Source organism: Sparus aurata, chromosome 20, assembly GCF_900880675.1.
Source record: "Sparus aurata chromosome 20, fSpaAur1.1, whole genome shotgun sequence".
Taxonomy (NCBI): Eukaryota; Metazoa; Chordata; class Actinopteri; order Spariformes; family Sparidae; genus Sparus; species Sparus aurata.
Genome location: NC_044206.1, coordinates 13,681,791 through 13,697,196, shown reverse-complemented (window position 1 = coordinate 13,697,196; position 15,406 = coordinate 13,681,791). Strand labels below are relative to the sequence as shown.

Sequence of the window (15,406 nt, the reverse complement as noted above, 5' to 3'; positions counted from 1 at the left end):
AATTCAGTTACAACAAGAAGAGTTTTTTTTAAATGCAAGCCTTAGAAATATCAGTTAATGAAGATCTTTCTCTTCTGATTGAAACTTCTTCCCGAAACTGCATAGCGCACCAATTTTTAAGCTGTCTATCTTTGTTTCTCCTCATTGAAGTGCTTGTTCTCAAGTAGAAGTACAATTTAGAGTTACTTCTACATGAGTATTTCCTCTTTTTTTTGCAACTTTTAACTTCTACTTTAACACATTTTAAAGGAAAATTCTGTATTTTACAATTTAACACCAACCATATTGTGATCTGGTATTGTTACAGATTATTATATTTGATAGAGCAGCTTTACATATCAAAATGCCTCATGCTTATGAATCAGCAATAATTAGATATGCAAACATTCTGCATGATGAGCGATAATTTTGATGCTTGAAGTACACTTTGCTGATCATATGTCTGCACTTTTGCCTTATTCAAATTGTGAATTTTACCTGCAATGAGTATTCCTATTGTGTGATATTGGCACTTTTACTTAACTAAAGAATCTGAATGCTTCTTCCTTCCACCGTTATTCTTACTCCCTCTTACCTTTGAACTTGTCAAGTCCTTTCCTTTCTCCGAGGCACGTCTCGGAGGAAAGTAACAGAGAAAGAGGGGGGGAGTCAGAGCAATGGGGGCAGCGGAGAAAGAATAGCATAGTATGAAAGAGAGAGGGAGCGACAGAGAGAAAGGGAGCGCAAAGTCTTGTCAACCGGAAATAAAACAAGCTGGCACCCTCCCCATCCCCAAGCCCCTACACCCACCCCAAAGTCACATACTTCCTCTTCACTCTCTCTTTCTCTCCCCCTCTGCCTCCCTGCTTCCATCTTCCATCTCTCTCCTCTTTCTCTCCCTTCCTCTGCAAAGAGATATATTTAAACCCCGGGTCTACTCTGCTCTCGCTCTTTGACTCAACCATACATACCGTCATACCTGCGTCATTACTTACAACTCACATCAGACCTTGTGTGTCTATCACCGAGGGTTTCAGTATGGACCTCCCTTAACCCGCTCTGGGGTCAGACAATGGCTTTGTTTATTGTCCCATAGCTGTGAGGCCACTGTGATATAGGAGGAGAACAATACCTCTGCAGACAGGGAACAATGCACAGGTGCTCTGTTACACAAACTCAGTGCAAATGTGAGCTTTAGCCCTCCTATAGCAGCACTGTAGGCCTTAAAAACTAGTGCAAAGTGTGAATTACTTTATCCATATGTACATAATGTCGATTATATCATGCGGAAAGGAAGACATAAAGTTGAATCAATTAGTTTAATAATTGATTGGTTGATAGAACAATAATCTGCAGCTAGTGATTTATTGTTTTAACAATGTTTTCGATCAAAAATACAAAACTGGACTGTGAGACTGTGCCACGTGTGTCCTGACGTTATCGTGAATTCAACTCGCTCTCTTTGAGTTTGATCACTAAAGAAGACATTTTTTAAGACATTTGAATTCGGATGTGACACTTTTAATGTTTCTGGTGTTCAATGGACCAAACAATTAATCACTAAATTAATCAGTAATGAAAACAGTCACAGCCACAGCGAAAAGAGAAACAAGCGCTCCTACAAGGCAGCACGATTAACTGACACCATCCATAACAAGAGTTCTGCTTATTTTATGTGTATATTATCATGTTATGATAATAATAATAATAATAATAATAATAATAATAACAATAATAATCCAAATTGTAATAATAAGACAATTTATGTAACAATACATTTTATTTCAAAGGCGCCTTTCATGGCACTCAAGGTCAACTAACTACACAATAAGCGGTGACGCCATAATAAAACTACCATCAACAACAAAGCATCTGTAATAAAAAATAAAATTAGTTCAAATCAAGACATACAATAGCAGCCAATGAGTTGATATTGAGTTTAAAAAAGGATGCTGTTAAGGTGAGTAGGCTAGTGGGATAAACAGGACCCATCTGACGTGTAGAGTTATTGGAATTAGACTGAAGTCACAAAGGTCTGTAGAGGGTAGAGATAAAAATGTGTTGGTTTTGGATGTTGCTGAACAAATTAAAAGTCATCTATTCATAATCATAAGTCATAATTATAGAGAAGTTTTAATATGTTTTAAGGGTTAATGATACAGGCTGGAAACTAATATTTTTTAACAAGAATACTCATCTCTTTATATCTCTCTATGTTTGATATTACTACTCATAATTATCCAGCAATGACGTGTCTTTTTGTGTGTGACATCATACATTAATAGTGGCCCTAGCAGACAGAGAAATCTATTTAATAATGTATTACTAAGCCTAATGTTGCATGTTTTTAGGCAGATTTTATATCACCCAAATATTGCGATACACGATATTATCACAACATAAAATACAAATAATATACTTGGAAATTAAGGACAGAGAGGTTGAAATGCCTCACCTCTTTACTCATCCCTTCGCAGCAACACATCCAAAACCTTTAAATGAAAAATCATAAATAAGAACTTTTAAATAAGAACTGTAATGCAAGAACTAAATATAGCCGACAGTATTCCTTCCCTCTTAATTCCAGATGGCCAGTCAGGTGAGAAATTAAAAATGACAAATCAATATAACAATGTGTTTTTATGCCTTACAGTCAACTCCTAATAATAATACAATTACCTAAAGGACTCTATTAGCTGAATGCATTAATTATAACAATACAAACCAATAACAGGTGCACATGGACAATTCAAAGATTTGTCAAAGTTTTAAAAACATTGCTTGACAATGGTCAATTAAAAATGGCATTGTTTATTTGTTAGGATACTCTCAACTCATAACATGCTTTCATGTACATACATTAAACATTACAGTCCACAGAAATACATTTGAAACTGTACAATAGATATCATAGCTTTACACACCTTAAACATTAGACATTAATATATGTTGTACACTAAATATATGATTTTTGAAAGGTGTTTTCTAATTGGCTTTTTAAGCATTGATTCTGTTTTCACTCAGTCGGTAATAGTTGTAAAGAATGCCGTGTTTTAACATGTTTTCATTGAGTTTGATCTGCTGATGTCGGTTGTCTGGTTTGTGTAAAAAAAAACTGACACGCTTGACTCCCAATCATGCTCAATATTTATGTGCAATTTATGGTTAAAATTGAATTCCATCATCTATTTATCGTCCACTATCTCTCCATTATCTGTGCTTTATGCTCTACTCTCTCGGCCTCCCCTCCTCCTCTCGCTGGCATTAAGTTCAAACTTGACACTGATGTTGACTCACTTTGTCACCCCTCGGTGGCTCCCTCTCTCTCTCCCTCTCTCTCTCTGTCTCTCCCTCTCTCTCTCTCTCTCTCTCTCTCTCCCTCTCTCCCTCGCCCTCTTTCTCTCTCTCCCTCTCTCTCTCTCCATCGCTTGGAGGACAAGAGTGCCCGCAGACGCATTTCTCTCCAGAGCCCCCCCTCTCCCTCTTTCACTCTCTCTCACCCTGTCTAACTCTCTCCATCTCTCTCCTACTCTCTCCTTTACACACACACACATACACACACACACATAGTGTTATCAACAAAGCTGGAGAACAAGGGACGCAGGGGGAACAGGGGAATAAAGGTCCACAGAGGAGGAAAGTAACGCACAGGACCCCCGCATCATTTTACCTGGACACTTGGTAAGTTTGCTAAAAATCTAGTCTCTGCTGTGTTTTCGCGTGTGCGTGATGAGAGCTTTAAAAACGGACTTTGGTCGTGGCTTTGGGGTCGACGACAAGTTAATAATTTCTTTAATTTACCAGAAGATCATGTGAATGTATTGTCGTCCCGGGGCTGCTTTGTCCAAATGAAAGAAGTTTGACCTTTGACATTGTGCTACTGCAGTAGTTTGCGAGATTTGCCCGAGTATTGACGTACCTTTGCATTCCTTTCTGACTCTCAAAAGAGGAAATTTCCCATTAAAACAGGAGAGTTAGATCGAATAGATGGAGAAGATAACAGCATGAATTCGTCTTTAACTTGAACACATGCAGATAATGATATTTATAGTCGTAAAGTTAAATACGGGTTTCGATCGAATGTTTTATGAAAGATCTTGTGCGATGCCAGTTTGCCTTTTCATGCATGCGTGTGTTCGCTTGCATGCCCGGGCTCATCAGCAGAGATAGGGCTAAAAGCAAGTAGCATAATAAATGTCATAGCTTTCAGAGTGGGTTCTAATGTACCTTAGCTCCCCATGGTATACTAGCATACCAATGTATAACACACACACGTTACGACAGCAGGCATGTAACTAACTCCATTTCTGTCTGTCATCATGAGGCTAATTCACCACAATGCCGACCATGTGTGAACTCATGCGATATGAACCCCTCCTCCTTCTTCTTCTTCTTCTTCTTCTTCTCTTCTACTACCCCCCCACCCCACCCCACCTCCCCCCACCCCTCAGGAGGAGGAAGGATTGGAGGATCGAGGGAGGGAGAGAGAGGAGCCAAAGGTGACGGTAAACAGGGGCGGACACGCGCAGGACAGGACTGTTTTTATTTTTCTCTTCATGGTGGTTCGGACACTCGTAGTATGTATGAGAAGTTAACCATGCTGAACCTGCAGAGCGGCTCAAACTGGAGCGGGCCTAATAACTGGTACCATGACCCCACCGGCGTTCAGACGCAACACAGCACAGGTGAGGGGGAACTTCTCAACACATGTCAGTGAAATGTGGCCCTCCTGGCTGTCTCGCCAACTTCCTGTTAGCTCAAAGCATGAATCTCACATTATAATGAAAACGCTACAATTTCTCTTGACACTTCCACATCTCTTTTGTCACCTTCCTCCATTCCAGTGTCTGAGGGCTGTCTGCTGGACACCGAGGGCAGCATGGGGGGAGAGGCAGGGGGAGGAGGGACGGGCCGAGGGGGAGGAGTCCCCGTGGAGAGGGACGAGGGCGAGGAGTCTCAGCTGAGGCTGCAGCTCAAGAGGAAGCTGCAGAGGAACAGGACCAGCTTCACGCAGGAGCAGATCGAGGCTCTGGAGAAAGGTCAGGCCATTGCAAGCACGCACAGCACTCTGCTTTTCAGCCAATCACTGCCCTCCTTGAGCCAGACCAGAGTGTGTCATGACGCAGCTTATCCTGCTGTTTTTTTCCCCTGCCAACACCTTTATGGCAGAGGACTGAAATATTAGAAATCACAAACGTGCACACAAAAAAATCAGGCTGATTTTGTGCCTGACTTTTGATTTAAAGACATGCCAAACAGTGGCACCCGTGAAATCTTCCAGATGCAAATTATACAGAATCTTTATCTCTGCAAATATTCCTCATCTGCTCCAAAAAGCCTCTGGCAGCAGTCTTGATAATGCATCATTACTGTGGCTGTATTATGCAGCGAGATGTGGCCCTCGTAGCCCTGATATCCGCTGAGAGGGATCAGAAAGCCACCCTTGACTGGATATGGCTGCAGCGGGCCCTTGAGCTAAATAAGGACGCAATGTCCACTGTGCAGCCGAGTGGAAATGTATCAGTGTGGTCACTCTGTGCAAATGACATTAATGAGGTACACTGACCTCAGTGCGCGGCCAAGGCACAATAACAATCATGTGTTGACACAGACGCCAATTATAACCAAGCCAATTATAACAATTTGTGAGACAGACTTAATTCGGAGAGCCAGCATTGTTGTCTTTCTGCAATATGGATTTATTAACCAGTGTCACCAGTGTGAACTCCAGTTGGTGATGTGTGGTATATAATATTTTCATCAGTAAAAAAAACAAAAAAAAAACAACCCATAATGACTCATCCTGCAGCCTTTCAAGTCTGTCTTTAACAAAAGTTTAACTGATTTATTTGCTTTATGTTCCCTCTTGACACTTGCCAAACTGACATAAGCGCAGGCAGTAACATCTACAAAGACATCTCCATTACGAGACCTGAAACTTCAGAGTTCATTAGGATGACTCAGACTGTCAGTTAGAGGGTGAGGCATATTCTCATTTCGACTTGTCAACAACAAAAATGTCAGCAGTTTGTCAACTATAAATTAACTGCCACAATGAGAGATGATACTCTGATGCAGAATGTGTCAGTGACACAAACACAGACCACGCTGTTTAAACAACGGCCGGAATTAAGTTACCTCAAGTTACTCTCCATCTGTTATATGCTGTGAGTCAGGACACCGAATAGCTATACTGTTCATTAAGGTAACACTTTAAAATATCCATCAATACTAAATTAATAGTTAATTAGACATTAGTTAATGGTTATTGCTCTGTTAACAAAGAAACCGCTCTGTGAATCATTATCATTTTATACTGTAAACTACTACTACTACTATAGATTAACTACACAGTATTCATTAACAATGTACAAACATCAGTTGCTTAATAAACGGTTGATCAAGCATTTTATTATTTGTTAATAATTAAATAACCCAACTAAAGTTTAATTAACCATAAATTCGCCATTTTTTAATGATGGTTATTATAGTGTGCCGAATGCTTCTACTGATCAGTCAGAATTTAGAGAATAAATGACCCCAAAATAAAAAAACCTTGGAGGATTTTTCTTCTTCAGTTTAGTTTTAGTCAGCCTGAGTGCTCAGGCAGCGTCTCAACTTGAATCCTTTCATTTGAACTTTCTGCATGTTCCATAATGATCAATAATTTATACAAAGTGCAACAGATAAATATTTTAAATATGGTTGTAAGAATACATCTCAGCTTTCTGGATTTGTATATCCCCTGGCAAGATAATTAGCAACACTAATCTTAAGCACCCGATATGCAGGTTAATATCTGTTGAAATTATCGGGTAATTAAAGGTGGTTATGACCTGTTTCATTTGAATCTTCATGAGGCTCGATTTTTTCCCCCTTTCCCATGAAAAGACAGATGCAAGTGCAAAACATGTTAACATCGCGCGGTGAGGGTTATCAGACGAGCTGCTCTCCAGTCGTCCTGTCATCCTCGATTAAGACTCACACCGCTTGTTTGACATTAGTTAATGTCTTCCACAGAGTTTGAAAGGACACATTACCCAGATGTCTTTGCGAGGGAGAGATTGGCAAACAAGATTGATCTACCGGAGGCCAGGATACAGGTACTTGAACCCATTTAATTGATATAACCCAGATGCTCAACCCATAGCGACATGTCTATCTGTCTTGTAATATACAACGACACGATGAAAAGACCTCTTTGATTGACAGGTGTGGTTCTCAAACCGAAGAGCCAAGTGGAGGAGGGAGGAGAAGCTGCGCAATCAAAGGAGGTCAGGGGGTGGGACATCCTGTTCACAGAGCCAAGCCCCTCTGACCACTTCCTTCAACACGTCCGTCTATCATCAGCAGCACGGCAGCAGTTCAGGTAAACACAACCACACTGAAGGACAATTGTTTAAAGGTGTTTTAACTGATTGATTTATAAGCTAACTAAACAAACTCTCTTTGATTTGATGACTGAATAAACAAACCTACAAACCTTAAAGGACAACACAATTTCATACTGCTTACTGCTTTATATGTGGCGGACCCTGCCAGTTCTAGCCTCAAACAGTGTTCTTGAAAACCTTATTTTCCTCTGAGTTCAGCTTGTTTATTCAGTTATGGGGGAAAAAAAAAAAAAATCTGAGTTTGTATTTTTATGTTATTAATATTGTAAATATTAACATTTCCAGTTTGGATTTCTCCCCCCCTTTAACTTACACTCGTGAATAACATGTGCAGATTGGCTCGCTCAAACATCACGAGTGATACTTGAAGCGCCGTATGATTTATATATTTGGTGACAGAAATATATAACTAGTTCATAATTATAAACGTCAGAGCTCCCCTCTGCTTGACATTTCATAGGCAGCCAAACCATTAGAGTTTCTCCATTAGAGCGCATCTATATTACAACATCTCCACAGCAATGTGTCTGCGTGTGTGTGTGTGTGTGTGTGTGTTTGTGTGCTCACCATCTCGCTCTGTGTGTCTCTCTCCAGGGTCCATGTTGAGTCAGGCTGAGTCGTCCCTGCCCAGCTACAGCTCCCTGTCAGTTTTCTCATCTGGAGTCCAGGTTGGACATCTTCATCATCATCATCATCATCATCATCATCATCATCATCATCATTCATCATTCATCATTCATCAGCACCTTCCAAACTTTACCAAAGCAGGTCACCATCTCAGAGCAGAACCTGTTTATTAACTCCTTAACTCAACATCAAGGGTATAAAACATGCGATAGCGAAAGTAAAGAAATTAAGAAATTAATACTACTGCAGATATTAATACTGCTGCCATGACCACTGATTCTTATAAAGATTAAATTAATAATCATAAATCATCGAACAAATGATTAACAAAAACTAAACTAAAGCTATTGATATTGCTGTTGTTCAGGTCAATTTTGAATGAACAACTATGACAACATTTTCAGTCATTACTATTTATTTATGACAACAATATTAGTAAATGAAAATTTGAGATAACAGAAAAAAGCAACGATAATGAAAATATGGACATTTTTCAATTATACATATTTTAAGTTAAATCTTTTTTTTTATTGTTGTAAACAATGACTCAAATCTTGATTCTGATTAGATTTAACTTCTTGATAATATCATATTTTATACGCACATCAAAATATTTTATGTACATGATACTTGATTATAATATATACACAGCTCGTTGTTTGAGTCATGAGAGTTATGAAATAGCTGTAGAGAAAATAATGTAATCCTGAACTGGACTGACAGCAGAAGGGGTCAATATAGATCATCATACAGCAAAATAGCTTCTCCCGTTACTCCATAAGAAGGTGACGTTGGTGACGTTGCTTCTTCAGGACTGTTTGTGTGGCTGTCAGCGGAGCACCCAGTGCAAGCAACTGCAGATGCACATTTGTTTTTTTGGCGACTTACCACGGTCACGTCAAAGTTTATTAAACAAAACACTGTCAGAAGGCCATTTTGTTTGAGCATCACCAGGATTCAAATTAATCTTGAAACTAGAGGGCGGAGATTTTTTTTAAAGGGAAGCAGCAGTTGCAAAGCTGTTTTACTTAGATGGATTTATACAAGCTTGGGGATCTAGACTAAATATTTTTTCCTGTGTGCCCTTAGTGACAAACACACACTGCTTAAAGTCTGCAGTGCTTTTAATTGTACAAAATTATCGTCCCAGCCTCAACAGCAGCATCAAAAGACACATTACTTTAATTTCTTGTTAAACATGAGTGTTAAGAACTGTACAAATATCTCTTCTTCTTCTATGAAATGTCATGCACAAACCTCAATACAAATACATCAGACCAGTTGTATCTAGACCTCAGTGCCAAAACTGAATCTTCACCTATTGTGATGTATTGATAAGATGGATAATGGCTCTGTAGTCCCAAGTATTAGTATATATTCAATACCTTACAAAAATAAAACTGTAAAAATAGTAAAAACAGGTTAACAAGAGAATGTTTTTGTTTTTTTTACTTGAAACATCTTGTGATCCATATTGAACCTTAGGACAGGCAACTTTGCCTCGTGGGCTGTGCAGAATCAAAGCACAGGCATTGTAGGCGCATGCCGAGGGCCTTATTGGCACAAGGGGACCCAGACAGAAGAGGAAGCAACCACCGAGTCTCAATAATGTTTAACATACATTTTGAAATATTAAAGAATTTTTTTTTTTAAAGAATATCCAGTCTGAAACTATATTCCAACATTTATGTATTTATTCATTTTTAAAACACATATAACGTTAGCTATAGTTTTCTTATAATAACATGGCTAAACAATTGCCTCTGAATGTTGAAATATAAATAGATACACTAAAATACAATACAATAATAATAATAATAATAATAATAATAATAATAATAATAATAATAATAATAATAATATTAATATTAATAAACATGGGGCATTTAAGTAATTTTGTTTAATTGCCATTACCAAATTGTGCATTTATTGAGGGCCCAAAAAAAGAACCGAACATTGTAACTTACACAGATATTTTTTTATATGTATATATATAATATTATGCATTAAATTGTATTTCACTTACATTTCAGACTATTTAGTTTTTCTCTTGTATCTCATTAAAGTAACCCTCTATTCTGTATCTGGACACCTATTGGTAATTTTTCAGGGGTCTGTAAAAAAGGAAAAATTCTAAATTGCACAATCCAAAGAATGTGAGCTGTTCCTGCTGCTCTTCATTTCTACCATACAACACCACATTAGCACCACCATGTGGTTAAAGTGAGACTATGCTGCCTTTTACACCACATGGTGCGGTTCAAGGACCAGTCATACTGAAAAAGGCGTTTTCTTCTACAATAAAGTCATTTATGTTGTTTCAATGTGAATCTTATTCAAATCTTTCCTCTCCCTCACTCCTCCTCTCTCAGTCTATTCCTCCCCAGTCGGCCTCCTCCTACTCCTGCATGTTGCCTCCATCACCCTCTGCCCCGCGCAGCTTTGACTCATCGGCGTACTCCTCACCCCATCTGCAGACTCCGTCCTCAGCCAACTCCAACACCGGTGAGTGTTCTTACTCACTTAACTTCTGTGATCGCTAACTGATTGCTGAAATGCACGCTAAAAGAAGCTCTCTGTTTTTCCTCCCCCTCTCTTCCACTCAGGGCTCATATCGCCTGGTGTTTCAGTGCCGGTCCAGGTTCCAGGAACTGATCAGCAGGGCATGAGTCACAACCTGGGTCAGTACTGGGCAAGATTACAGTGAACAACAGACAATCGCTGCCGACAGGCAACAGAAAAGATGGAGGGGGAAAATAGGGGCATGTAACAAAAAAGTGTCAAGGAAAATGGGGGGACACTCGGGTTTTAAGGAAGCACAGGACTGAGCTATAAAGGGGGCCTGGATGAGTTGCATCCCGAAATGCATTAAATGTTTACAAATTCAGCCAAGAGCAGCTTTGGTTGCACTTGACAGTACTCTGTTCAGACTGGTATTTGCTTAGTACAGGTTGATGATAAATGAGATCAATTTGAGGTGAGTGTAGGATTAAAATAGACTCAGGATTAGGATCAAGATCACTTCAGGGTTTAGGTTAGGCTGTCTTTGGGTGCAGCAAGTGACCTGATAGTATGATTATTTAGTATTACTGTGTTGAACATTATCGCCTTTAGTTAAAGATGATGATCCAAAAACAAAACGCACACAAAAAAATAGAATGGCATGCAGCGGAGTGCATACCCTCATCAAGGCCCCACTATAATTTAATCAAACCATATCCACTATAAAAGAAAAACATATTTCAATCTGCTAGATCCAGATTTTTATTTAGATCTGCATCAACGTCGATACAAGCTATCAAAATATGGCTCTTTTTTTTTCATACAGATCCATGAATTATTCCCTGAGACATTAAGGATGTTGGCATCTTGCAACATCGTAGGAAGTGAAAAAAAAAAATCTTGTATCCATGTCTTTTCCCCGAATTTGCACCAAAATTAAAGGGGGACTATTCTGGGCCGAGACCCATCCTACATCCAAGTTTCGTGGAAATCCGTTCAGTGGTTTTTGTGTTATCCTGCTGACAAACCAACAAACAAACAGACAAAATAGGGAAACAGAGTCACAATCTGTTTTAAAGTAATGCCCAACTAATAATCGCTTTTTGGAGCTGATGCCTATACCACTATTAGGGAGTAAAAAAAATTAGAAATTGAATCGATTTAAATGATCCCAAGCATCTTTTGCTGCATGATAATCTCTCTAAAACAAAACGTTTTCATGTCCACTCATTAAAGGCAACACATACAGCGATATGACTTTTGACTTTAGATTATTAATTAACTCATGTTTTATTTAACATACTGTATGTTATTCTTTGAGGTGGCAGAATTGAATTGAATTATGGACGGTTTAGAAAGTTCATAAACTGAAATACACTCCCAATTTATTTATTTATTTTTCAAGTATATAAATAAAAAGCTTTAATTGTCGCCTGGAAGAATATGAAAAGTGGAAAAATGTTTTGCTTAAACATGCTGAACTAATGGAAGAGTTATGATCATGACTCCCCCATTCCGAAATGCTTCAGTAAGTGATTCAGTGGTACTAAGGAAATGCCAGCAGATGTCTGTATTGTGAAGTGTGACCACAGTTTCTTGTTACTTGAGCAGCTCAATGATATTATGATAGCGAGCTTGTTCCCTTACGCTGTCTGAGGCTACTGTGAAGATTTTAGACTCGCTTATGGCAATCACTTTTACTAAAACTTAAAAATGTACCATAAAAAAAAAAAGAAATCCTACCTACCCTGCCAGCAACGTTACACTAAGACTGATACTGCATATTTTTGTACAGACATCTGTGTATGATGAAGATAACTGTGGAATATTGTCGGATATATCGGAGGGAAGAATGTAGCACGGTGTGGACTCAAGATCACAAATTTCTCTTTAAATTAGGATTGCACCATATCAGTATTGGTATCGGATATTGTCTGATACAAGGCAAAACATGAAAATGTTACAAATTTACAGGTATTGCAGATCTTTGCCAAAAAGTGAAGCAATTTTCTTTTTGTTTTATATACACATATAAATACATGTTTTCTTTAAATCTAATCAATCAAAAAAAGAAGAGAAGCAAGTCTGTGACACAATTAGCAGTGATACATACTTGGATTGGCTGGAGATTTTTTGCACATCACTAATAAAACATATCAATCAGCCAGTGACAATCAATGAGGCTGTCTTCAACTAGCACATGCAAACACTTGCTTGCAAGACTGACAATCAACGCTGGAGGTCGAGGAGATAAAAAAATGGAAAAACTGTGAATTTCTTTTGCAACACTGTCCATGCAATAGCAACGACGTTATCAACTGTGCATGACCAAAACAAGGCGCTACAAACAATCAGCTACGTGCAGAAATAAATCGAGTATTGTACAAAACCGTTACTGTACTTTGCAGAGTTTTCACCTCTGCTCACTTTCCTCTGACTGTATTGTTTTTGTTGATGCATCTCAGTTTAAGCTCATATGAAACATCTTCCAGCTCTTATTTATTTGTCTTTTCACTCGTTCACATAAGTCCTCTGTGTTGTTTCTGTTGTTGTTGTGTGTTGTGTTAGTACTGTATAGCTACCAAGAGTCAACCCTTTTGTGAAGGCCTTGGATCCCTTTAATGAAAATAAAACTGTGTGTAATGAATATCGATTCGCAGGTCTTTATTTCTGATTTGATATCACATTTTCCTGACTGTCCGTGTTGTTCAACGTGGGAAACAAAGATTGATAATGGCCGTATGACTCACCAACTTTGGTGAAAATGATTAAAATGATTAGTTATAATAAGCATTTTAGGCAAATTCAATAGGATGTGAAAAATATAAATTTCATTGATCGGATAATTTTTAATTTTTTTTACATAATTGGCAACATTGTATCTGAAGTGTAACAAATCCACACAAAATAGAATTAGGTTTAGGCTTATTCAAAGGGGCAATATGTAAAGATTTTAGTGTTAAACATTCAAAAATCAGCTAGAATTGCAAATCGAATGGAAATAAAAAGCAAGTTTGACATTGTGATGTTGTTGTATTTGTGTTGCAGTAATATCTGCTGAAGGTAGCATGCTAAGCAGCAAGCCTTTTCCCATCTCTGTCCAAAGCTCTTGTGCATGCGGTATAAACACTAACACTTCCCTATTCCCTGGGGTCCAAGTCCAAATCGCTAGCTGCTTTGCTAATTTAGCTAATTAGCTACGACAGCCACAGTTGGCAGCAGTTAGCGGTTACCCTGTTGATAACCATGCCCACATATTCCACCTTTAAAGCTGATATAATCTATATTTTTATATTAAAAATGGAAAACTATGGACTATTTGGTTGGACTCTCATTGCTCTCGCCAGCCCCATTTACCGTGAATTGTGGCTACGTTTACACACGAGGTTTAATCGCGAGGTGGTGGATGGAACCGAATGTAGTTTGGTTTAATTGTAAATGTGTTTTGTTCTAAAAGGTTTTTTGTTCAAGGTAAAAATGTCAGACACATCTCTTGTTTTAAGTAAACTTGTGCAAAGTAGTTACTTAATGGAGTCAGCCACAACCACAGACATACTCCCAGCGACACTCATACCCAAGCACTAATGTGTGTGTTTGTGAGGGCAGGTTGGTGAAGTGGACCACACCACTGTGAGCCATGTCAAGGAGGGACAGTAAAAGATAAAAGAAATGATAATGTTTTTAGTCTATATTTAGCTCAAGTATTTCGATGCATTTTTTAAATATAATTCAAAATTATATGTTTACAGTGATGGCGACTATTCAGGGGGTAAGCTCTGTGTTGTTCCCAGGAGGAGGTAATTTGGATCCCCCCAACCCTATTCATCGGCAATGGTGGCTGTTTAACAGTGAAGACAACACCACCCATGATCCTGCGCTTCTTCCTCGGCATCCACAGATGCCTTCGTTTGTCTCATTGTTTTGATTGATCAACCCCCAGGGGCAGAAATCACATACTTTGCATTCAAAACGTGAAGATATGTCAATCTTTTGTTTACAGTATGTTTCTGCTACCCCCAAGTGGCCAAAAAGCAGCTGATGCAGGTTTAAAATATTTTATTTGTTTCAGATAATGTAGGCCGGCAATCGTGCTCTTTCCGACTTCAGCTTTGTATATTGTTTGAACCAGAAAACAGCAACTCTGACGAGCAGCAAACATCAGGATTCTCCCCAGACTTCACTAAGGCTCCAGCTGCGTATCAGGGTCAGTCTGGAGGAGAGAAATTATCCATCACTTAAAGCAATGTTTGTGTTAGAACAAAGATTTCACTGCCAAAAAGGGCGTCAGTATGAATTTTATGCACGTGACAAGTAAATTACGTATTCATATACCTTCAGAGGAACTACAGCATTAATGGACGTTCATCATCATAACCGACTGAACCGACCATGAAGTGGACATGAAGGAAACTGACCACCCATTAGCAGGGCAGCATTTGTGCTAATGGCATGACTCACTTAGCTCCCTGGAGGATGGACAGAAATTAAAGACTGGAGGAGAGGAGAAAGAGGGGGGAGGAGAGACAGGGAAATATAATACCAGTGACGGTCTGCAGAGAGACTGACCCACAAACATCATGGGATGTGAGATGCCGGTGCACTCCGGCTTATTGCAGCGCCGTCAATTTCCCTCAAAAGAATGTTTTAGTAATTTGTCTTGGATAATACTGGTACAATATATCTTGTTGAAAATCGTTACTATGGTGTGATTATGTAAAATTTTTTGGGTAACCTAACCAAACTGAGACCATTTGAAATGTCAATAAGTCTCAACCAGACATTGCATATAACATTTGAGTGCTGACTTGACCATGGAGCCTTTCACGTCCAATACTGACTCTAGAGTTGAGCAACCTGCCATATTTGATGAGTTGCTAATGAAAACATGCTAGATATGTTTTACT

At 38.8% G+C, this 15,406-nt stretch overlaps 1 protein-coding gene across 1 annotated transcript; it reads left to right on the top strand.

Annotated features, from left to right (window-relative positions):
• Positions 1 to 3,385: 3,385 nt before the first annotated feature.
• On the top strand, positions 3,386 to 13,155 carry pax10 (paired box 10). Its single transcript, XM_030399436.1, has 8 exons — positions 3,386 to 3,660; positions 4,431 to 4,664; positions 4,824 to 5,018; positions 7,000 to 7,082; positions 7,192 to 7,348; positions 7,968 to 8,041; positions 10,373 to 10,505; positions 10,607 to 13,155. The coding sequence occupies exons 2-8, from the start codon at positions 4,559 to 4,561 to the stop codon at positions 10,705 to 10,707; spliced, it is 849 nt and encodes a 282-aa protein (XP_030255296.1). The 5' UTR covers positions 3,386 to 3,660; positions 4,431 to 4,558; the 3' UTR covers positions 10,708 to 13,155.
• The last annotated feature ends 2,251 nt before the right edge of the window (positions 13,156 to 15,406 follow it).

Coding starts and splice junctions, on each gene's coding strand:
- pax10 (XM_030399436.1), top strand. CDS start 4,559: ATGTATGAGAAGTTAACCATGCTGAACCTGCAGAGCGGCTCAAACTGG. Junction 4,665..4,823: donor TCAGACGCAACACAGCACAG/GTGAGGGGGAAC, acceptor CCTCCATTCCAG/TGTCTGAGGGCTGTCTGCTG. Junction 5,019..6,999: donor GATCGAGGCTCTGGAGAAAG/GTCAGGCCATTG, acceptor TGTCTTCCACAG/AGTTTGAAAGGACACATTAC.